The 8,672-nt window shown below is 54.9% G+C and overlaps 1 protein-coding gene across 1 annotated transcript in view; it reads left to right on the top strand.

Moving 5' to 3' along the window:
- Positions 1-1,239: 1,239 nt before the first annotated feature.
- The window catches only part of PODXL2 (podocalyxin like 2), a 32,886-nt gene continuing 25,453 nt past the window's right edge, over positions 1,240-8,672 (top strand). Inside the window, exon 1 of the mRNA XM_059856530.1 lies at positions 1,240-1,356. Coding sequence (XP_059712513.1) covers positions 1,308-1,356 — 49 coding nt within the window. The 5' untranslated portion in view covers positions 1,240-1,307. The remainder of the gene's footprint in view (positions 1,357-8,672) is intronic.

Raw genomic sequence — 8,672 nt, 5'->3', positions numbered from 1 at the left:
ACAAGAAGAGATGCTCTGCTGGATCTCCTACTAAGAAGCAATGAGAGGCTCGTTGGGGCTGTGAAGGTCAAAGGCAGTCTTGGCTGCAGTGACCATGAAATGGTGGAGTTCAGGATCCCTACAGAAAACTGGGAAGAGCTCCATATCTGCCTATCTTTATCTGGCTGATAAGCCAGAGAATCAAGGCTCCATCCAGAGGGACCTCGACAGGCTGGAGCAGTGGGCTGACAGGAACCTCCTGCAGTCCAGCAAGACTTTCAAAGGGCTGCACCTGGTGAGGAACAATCTCATGCACCAGAAAACACTGGAGATATCCAGCTGGGAACCAGCTTGGCAGGAAAGGACCTGGGGGTTGTGGCAACACCACATAAAATGTGAGCCAGAGATGTGCCTTTACCATAAAGGTAGTGATGGTATCCAGGGTCACATTTCCTTCCAGTGGTGCCCAGTAACAGGGCAAGAGACAATGGGCACAAACCGAAACACTGAAGGTTCTTTCTGAACATCAGGAAACACATTTTACTGTGAGGGTGAGCAGTGGCACAAGCTGCCCAGAGAAAGTGTGGGGTCTCCAAGGTCGGGGATACTCAAAAACCATCTGGTCATGGTCCTAGGAAACTGGCTGTAGGTGACCCACCTGACCAGGGGCTCGGACCAGATGGACTCCAGAGGTGGGGAAACTAATTTGCCCAGCGGGAGAAGTTTTTCCAGGTGATGAAGTGAGGTGGGAGCTGAGGGGCGAGGGAGAAGCGGTGACTCCGTTAGCTGCGGACAGCTAAAGAGAGGTCAGCAGACGGATGCGGAGGGTCTCTGGTTTGGGGGCCGTCGCTGCCCCGGTGTTGCGGCTGGCGGGGAGCTGCCTCCCGGGGGCTCTGCCCGTGCCGCCGGCGGATCCCGGCGCATCCATCCCCGCTGCCCGCGGCGGGGGCCGATCACCCGCGCCCGGCGCAAGCAGCCGCGCCGCCGGCACTCGTTGTGGACACCGGGGCCGGCGTGCGGGGACCGCGGCCGGGGGGCGCCGGCCGGGTGGGCGGTGGCTCCGCAGCCAGAAATTAGGAGCAAAGGAGGGCTGCGCTCCGCCCCCGCCCCGCCGCTCGGTCCGCGCAGCCGGCGGGCAGTGCGGACCCCCCTGCCGGCTCCCCGCCCCCGGAGCGGCGGCGGCGGCGGGAGGAGGCGGCGCCGGGCGGCGGGATGCGGAGCGGGGCCGGGCGGCGGGCGGGCGCGGCGGCGAGGGGCAGAGCCCGGCGGGCGGCGGGGCGGCCCCGCTCCCCGTGAAGAGGCGGTGCGGCAGGGCAGCGGCCGCCGCCATGCAGCCCTTGCACCGGGCCCCGGCGTTGCTGCTGCTTCTGGCCGCCGGTGAGTGAGGCTGGCGCGGCGGGATGCGCTGCCATCCCTACGGGCTGGGCGGCGGGCGGGTGTCCATCCCCTCCGCGGGCACCGGGACCCCCGGCGGGAGGCGGGTCTGCTCACCCCCCACCCCGGGGAACGGCAGTGCGTCGCGGCTCCAATGCCCCGGGGCGCCGGGACCTCTGCAGCGGGCTGGTCTCCATCACCCCGCCGTTCCCCGCAGGCAACACTGACCCCGGGTACCGGGACTTGCGGCGGCTCCCATCTCCCACCCCGGAGCTCCCCTGTGTGCCTGGCACTGCCCCCCACCCGGGCATCAGAGCCCTCTGGGGCAGCCGCTCTCTGCCCCGGGACCCCCGGGGCTTGGCAGGGGCCCCCTGCGTTCCCGGCACGGTGGGCTGGATGCACGTGGGTTGCTCTCCCGGCTCTCCCGCCCGGAGATGGAGCACCCGGCACGGGACCCGCGGGCACCGGGGGGTCGCGGTTCGGCCCGGCCGGGGCGGTCTCGGCTGCGGCAGCGCTGCCCCACACCGCCCGTTTGGGTGTCGGTGGCTTCGTCTGGCGTCGTGGTGGTTTTGCGAACTACCGTGAAACTGATACAAAGAACGGGCCGCCACAAATTGCTCCACGATTCCCCAAGAGCCTTCTCTTGAAATTTGGAGGAGAGGTAGGGTGCCAGGAAAAGGCAGTTAAGTGCAGGAATAATTATACTCGGAATGGTTATGAAGGCTCTGCTTCTATTTTTAAATAGTCTGGGGAAATTTCCCAACAAAAGGATCCCCCAAAGACCCATGAGGCTGAGATTGTCCTCTTCCTCCCTAACCCATCCCTTTGTACAGAAATCTGTTTAGTGTGGAACAGGAGTTCTGAACGGGGACATTTGAAGTGTGGGGGAGTCTTTGTCTTGAGTCATTCTGACAGGGAAGGAAGGGCTGACTTACCAACCAGTCACTGTCTTCCAGCACGACCAAGCTGTGATACAGTGACATCCAGTCCCCTGGCACATCTCCTTTATTACCCCAATCTCCTGAAAATGTTCATGGGGGAGTGTGTCATCTGTAGAGCTGCTCTGTCTATGGGCTGTTATTCTCTGTCATCTGAGGCTCCTGAAAGAGAAGCGATAAAGCCTTTTAGGTTTGCAAACAATAGTGAGCTTAAAGAGCAAAATGGATCTGAAAACCTGTTGGGGTTTTGTGCCAATACTCTGTGGCACAGAAGCAATAAGTCTTTCTGGAGCTGAGGAGGGAGCCAGTTCTGTGGTTTCCTCCAGGCAGGTTGTCCACACTAGGGGAATAGCTTGGGCACAGCTGGCAAAGGTTCTTCAGCCCTGTCTCAGCAGGAAACCCGTGTGCCCAAATTCTGCCAAACCTCTGCCTCCTCCAGGGAAGAGTGTAAGATGGGAGGGGGGGAGCTGCCACAATCCCATCTTGCCAATCTGCCAGCAAGTGTTGGCCCCATCCCCATAGCTGGAAAGCCATGTTTGCTCTGCACAAGGAGAGGGACCTCATGGTGGTTTGAAAATGTGGCAGCCAAAAGGACCACCACTGGTACTGCTGTGCTGGGGGGAGGATATGCTTCCTGTTCTGCTGAGGCTGCTGGAAACTTTCTAGTAGTGTTGTCCAGCTGGTGGTGATATGGAGGATTTGGGTGCTTGGCTTTCCCTGTGATCCTCTCTGCTGTCCTAGCAGAGAGAGGCACAGGGGTGGGAGGTGAGGAGCAGCTCCCAGGGACAGCTCAATTCCTAATCTAGTGAAATTTGTAATCCTGGTGGGCTGTGGCACTCGGTTGGCCGGGTGTCCCCAGACCAGTGGGCTCCTACCCAGATGGGAGGTCAGAAGTGGAGATGCAGACTGCTGGGAATTTGTACCTCAGGCTCTCTTCTGGGTAGTAGCTTTGCTCAGTGGTTCAGGATCAGTTCCAGTCTGAAATAATTCAGTGCACTCTGGCCTCACCTCTCCAGTAGCACAGGACAGGACCAGTTAATACCTGAGAGGGAGCTGGGTTGACTGCGTGCAGTTCCCCACGTGTTTCCCTGGGCTGGGAGCCTCCACATACCTGTAGGATGTGCTGAAATGGGACATGTGCCTCATCGGGGTCCCATCAGACTGCTGGGCAGCACAAGTCTGTTGGCAGAGTTTGGAAACATCTCTCCAGGCTCTAGGGTATCTGAGCCCCTTTGGTTTTGCAAGTAGAAAAATGATGCAGGGGGAGAAGGAGGGAATTGGTCTCCTTCCTCTTTTTGTCTCCCCAGGTGGTTGTCTGCATGTGGGCTGTTTAAGGGCTTTTTTTTTTTCTTTCTGCCTGCTTAGAAGATGTCTTGTTAGCATTGTGTGAACAAGCCAGAGATGAGGGAGTATAGATCAGGATGAATGAAAATTCCCTGTAGTCAGTTTTTCCTTGGCCGCCTCGCTGCCATAAGGAAATGTTCATTTAATTACAGGCATCAGGGGTAGAAATAACCACATTAAGCCCTCAAGGGGAAGCTGCTGGCGACGAGCTGCAGATCAGAGTGCACAGAAGTTTTCCCACTCACTCTGCCTGGGAAGAAGCTGTGGCATTGTGTGGGTACCTGGGCGAGCAGCAGCACGGACAGCCCCGCTGCAGGGCTGGGGCAGAGGGGCTGCAGGAAGGTGCACCACGGCTCCCAGCTGGTGCTTGGGTGAACTGGCTCCTCATTCTTGCTGGCTCTTTGTGGAAACCAGGGCACCACTGAAACACGTAATCCCAAAAGAATGGAGAGAGGCTATTTGTCAGCCACACGAGCACAGCCTGCACCGAGGCCAAGAAAACACGTGTGTTGGTTTATTCAGAGGGCCAGGGATGCTGGCAAGGAAGGTGCACCCTGCTGGGGCTCAGGTCAGTCCCTCACTGTCCCTGTGCCTGGTGAAGCCCTGTTGTGGTTACCAGGCTTTGGATGAACATTCTTGGTTGGGGTCAATTTGTTAGTGCTTGGAAACCAGCTTTGCAGCCCTCCCTCTATATGCCAACTGCAGCCATGCTCCTCTTGTCCTGCCTGGTGTTGTGAAGGCACTCAGAACCCTTATATGTGCCTTGGACAACCAGACCTTTGCATGAGCTTTTTTTTGCCTAGGATAGCTGAGGCTGTTTGAGGAGTGGAGCCTCTTGGGGATGCAGTGTGTGGTGGGGTGGTTGTCATTGCTCTGCTGCAGGGGCTGGAGTGGAGTGTTTCCTGCTCAGTGTTATGCCAGGGGATTTGAGGACCTTTTGGCATGTAAAAGGTTTCAGTTACATTTTTATAAGTGACCGTGTGTCAAGGGAAGTCCCTCAGGCACCTGAGGTATTGCTTCCTCTGCCTGGGCAGGAAGGCTTTGCAGAAGAAGCAGGCAAGTGCCTTTATGGGGTGTGCTGGAAATCAGAGTGAGCATTGTGGGGTACATAGTCCAGGCTGGGACAGAGTGAGAAGGGGAAGCACAGGCCTGGTGAGTCAGATGAAATGTTTTGGGCCTGTGAGAGGGCAAAGAAGTCTGTGGGCTCTGGTTTTACTCTTAGCTCAGTGGCTTTCATCCCATAGTCTATCAACCCCTGGGGGTCTGTTTGAAGAGGCCTATGAAAGATAACTGAGGAAAGAAAATTCACTTCTGCTGTGTAGAACTAACTGCCTACCCAATGCTGTTTTCCCAGGGGCTGCATCTCCCCTGGCCCCTAGCTGGGAGCTGCCATTGTCAATAGCAGGAGTGGAGGAGAGCAGACGTGGTGGCAGCAGAGGAGGGAGGTGTGAAGGCTACGAGACAATCCAGGGAGGGAGTGAAGGCAAACAGTCTGGGAGACTGCAGCCAAGTGAGATTGTGGCTCCAGGCGTGAATGGTTGAGCAGAGGGGGGAGGACAGGCCAGCACGTTGAAGTGTCTCCTGCTTGCATGGAGTCTCTATGTGTGAATGGGTGGAGGTGTTTAGAGCAGTCTGGATGTTGCAGATCCTAAGGACAGGAGACCTGACACATCTTGGATTGGGATGAGGATGCCCAGCACCCCGGGCACCAGGTCCCGTGCTGACAAAGGGCACATCTGCAATTATCTGCAAAAGCAGGTGCGTGCCCTGGCAGTGCCTTGCTGTTTCCCATGTACCTGGCCCTGTCTGCCATGGATGTTCTCTGCTGAAATGCCAAGGGAGCAGATGCTGGCAGTTCTTTGTGAGGTGGTACCCACCCAGTACATGCTGACACGCACTCCCTGCAGCTGGGTGGAGCTGGAGCTCTCATTATGCTTGTTGTAAAGAGCTGCAAAAGCTTAAAGATGCTGGCACAACATCCCCCAAAGAGCTGTCCCATTGCAGGGGCTTCTTCCATTGTGCCTTGTTACTCTTCTTGGTGTAGGTAGGTAAGTATGTGCTCCCTGCAGACCAAGTACTTTTCCTATTGCTTTCTAAAACATGCTGGAGACACAGGAAGGTGGATGGTTTTAGAGGGACACTCACTAAGGGACCTGGTTGCTGGCAGTACCAAAGGAGGATGGCAGTCTGATCTTGTTTTCTGAAGCCCTAATTGGAAATGATCTCTGAGATTAGGGCCATGGCTGGGTGTGTAAGTAGTCTAATGAAGTGTGGGAGAGCAGCAATAAGGCTGTGTGGGAGCTGCAGTGGGAGTTCTCTTAGGTGGTGTGTCCAAGAACAGCTGTGGTCTGTAACTCTGAATGAGCACCAAAAGAACTTGGTTTCATACACAGTCATCCCATGTGCTTCCCTGTGCAAGGCTGTTGAGGGTTTGGAGTGCAGAGGCTCCAGGTGACTGTGTGGGAATCAGCTTGGACATCCCTCAGTTAAACAGCATTTCCGCCTCTTCCTCCACTGGCCATGGTTGGGATCCCTTTTTGTTATTTAAATTACCCTGGATTTTGTTATGTTCTGGAAGTGGTTTGTGCCCTGACCGTTCTGCCTTGGGGCCTCTCTCCTCTCTGCCCTTGGGCCTTGCTCCCCAGCCTTTCCAGGCACAGTGGTCTGGGGGAGGGAATATCCCTGGCAGATGCTTCCCTCATCTGGTCATTGTGTTTCTGTCCTAAGTGATTATCAGTAAATGACCCATTCCTGACCCAGCTCTCCTAGGAAATAACATTGTTGGATTGCTCCTGGGTGTGGGGTGGGCTTGAAAGGAAGGTCAACGGTAGCAGGGCCAGATGGACATTCTTGTGGCTGCTTCCTTGGCAGTACCACCATGCTCTGACCTCCTTCCCTGTGCAAGTGTGCTTGGGTAGGGTGTGCAGGCTCTGCTAGCTAGTGATGACAGACAGGTAAGTCAGAGTGTGCCCCAGGAAAATGTTCTTCTCTTCAGCAGGCTGATCCTGCCTCCATGGCACTGTGGTGTAGCCACAACACTCAGGAAGCAGAGGTAAAACCAACCTTCTGTTGGGTAAACTGAAGAGCATTCCAGCCCCTCTACAGATTAGGCTGATGTGGTGATGTCTTAAGGGATGACTGTGTGTTTCCTTGGAGAGAAATTGAGGCTTGCTTATCACTAATTAAAAAGCAAAAAAAAATTAAAGGCTTTTTGACACAGTCGCAGCTTCAACAGCTAGATTCCATTTCATCTCCCCAAATCCCTCTTCTCATTTCAGCTGGACACAAAAATGACTTATTTCCTCTTTAATTTCTAGTCCTGTTCAATAGGCCAGTTGGGAGCTTTTAAATAGCTGCCCTGTCCCATGGAGAGGTGACTTGCTTTGTGGCAAAGGGATGAAGTGATTTTTGGTCAGCCAATGCAGAAAACACTTTGGGGTTCTTTTAGAATTATTTAGAATTGTGAAACTGCTGTTATTCACAGCACTTTGTGAGAAAGATGGCAGATAGTCTTTCTTCAGGCTTTTTTTTTTCTGTTGTTGAGTGAAACTCCCTCATCTCCTTGTCTGGAGCTGTTGTGCTGAATCCTCTGCTGAGCTGAACAGAGTGAGCTTCACCACTTTGACTCAGAACTGTTTTCTGAGGGGTCGGTGGAGTCAGCACTAGCAAACTCTTTTCATCTGTATCCTCCTGGCTGGCTTTTTTTCAGCGGCCTCAGAAAGGTAGCACTGCAGCATTATTCCCTGCCGTTGGAATTGCCCCCTCTGCTCCTCACAGAGGTGCACTGGCTCCCCACATCGCCTCTGTGGGTGCTGGCAGCAGGACGGCGCGCAGCCAGCGCAGGAGCTCCCATCCCGCCTTTGTTCCCTCTCCCCTCTCCATCTACCTCTCCCACTTTCACTGCTTTCTGGCCCCTCCTCTGTCTGCTCTGGGAGGGTTTTTCCTCCCGTGCTCTAAGCCCTGCTGTTTCCCCAAAGGCTGGCTGCCCTTTTTAGCATGCAGAGCCTCGTCTCCTCCAGGTTACGCAGAGGTGCCGCAAAAATAGAAATGAGAGACAAACGCCCCATTGAAGCAGCTGGTGAGCCCTGGCTCCGTTCCCTGCTCCCTCCCATCTACAGTTGCAGGTCTTTATTCATTTGGTTCTTTATTCTTATCACTTGATCTGCATTTTAGAATACAAAATCGAGAGGCTGATGGCTGGTAGAAGTTGTCTAATCCCTGTTACCCGTCCTGGGAGGAAAACGGCCTGCAACTGAGGTCTTGGGCATTAGATTTCCTTTCTCAGCTGTGCTCCCCTGCCTCCCAGCTCAGCTTGTGCTTTGATTCTTTCTTTGCCTTGGAGTTGACAGCTGCATGGAGCTCCTTTATGAGAGGCTTGAAAGAGAGGGGGAAGATGGCAAATCTTCCTGCTGCTTTTTGGCACCCCAAACCTTTGGGTTTTTGCTGCTGGTGCAGAAGGTGTGAATGAAGTGGTGTCAGGCTGGTGTCTGGAGAGGTACTGATTTGTACCCTGGCGTGATGGTTCTTTAAGCCCTGGGGCATTCAGGCTGGTGCTGGCACAGAGGGTTCCCCCAGACCAGTCTCTGCATCCCATGCCTGTAGATCAGACCCCAGAGTGTTACTCACATCCACCCCAGGGACAAGACGCCTGTCTTGCTCAGGCTGTGCATGACTCATTCTTAGGGATGAGGTGGTGTAGTTTTATCTTGGGCTGAGGAAAGCAGCCCAGTAAACCAGATAATGCAGCTTAGGGGGTTTTAACTGAGTAAACACTTCAGAGTTAAAGGAGGGTAAACAAATTCCCAGCATCAGAGCTTCCCACATGGATGGAAATAGCTCTCTGGATTACCAGGTTCACCTGCCATGAGATGTGTCTTGTAAAAGGGGTGGGGTGGGCTCTGGCTGAGCTCTGTAGGCAGCCCTAACGAGTGTAGCTGGTGGAAAAGAGGTTTGAGGCAGTATAGATGCTGGCACAGAGGTGCATTTTGAGATTTTTACCTTGCTGCTGGGGAAACCCAGGATGTGCTTTGTAGTGTG

The sequence above is a fragment of the Haemorhous mexicanus genome, chromosome 11 (assembly GCF_027477595.1).
Source record: "Haemorhous mexicanus isolate bHaeMex1 chromosome 11, bHaeMex1.pri, whole genome shotgun sequence".
In the NCBI taxonomy this organism is placed as follows: Eukaryota; Metazoa; Chordata; class Aves; order Passeriformes; family Fringillidae; genus Haemorhous; species Haemorhous mexicanus.
This window is presented reverse-complemented; position numbering and strand designations above follow the sequence as displayed.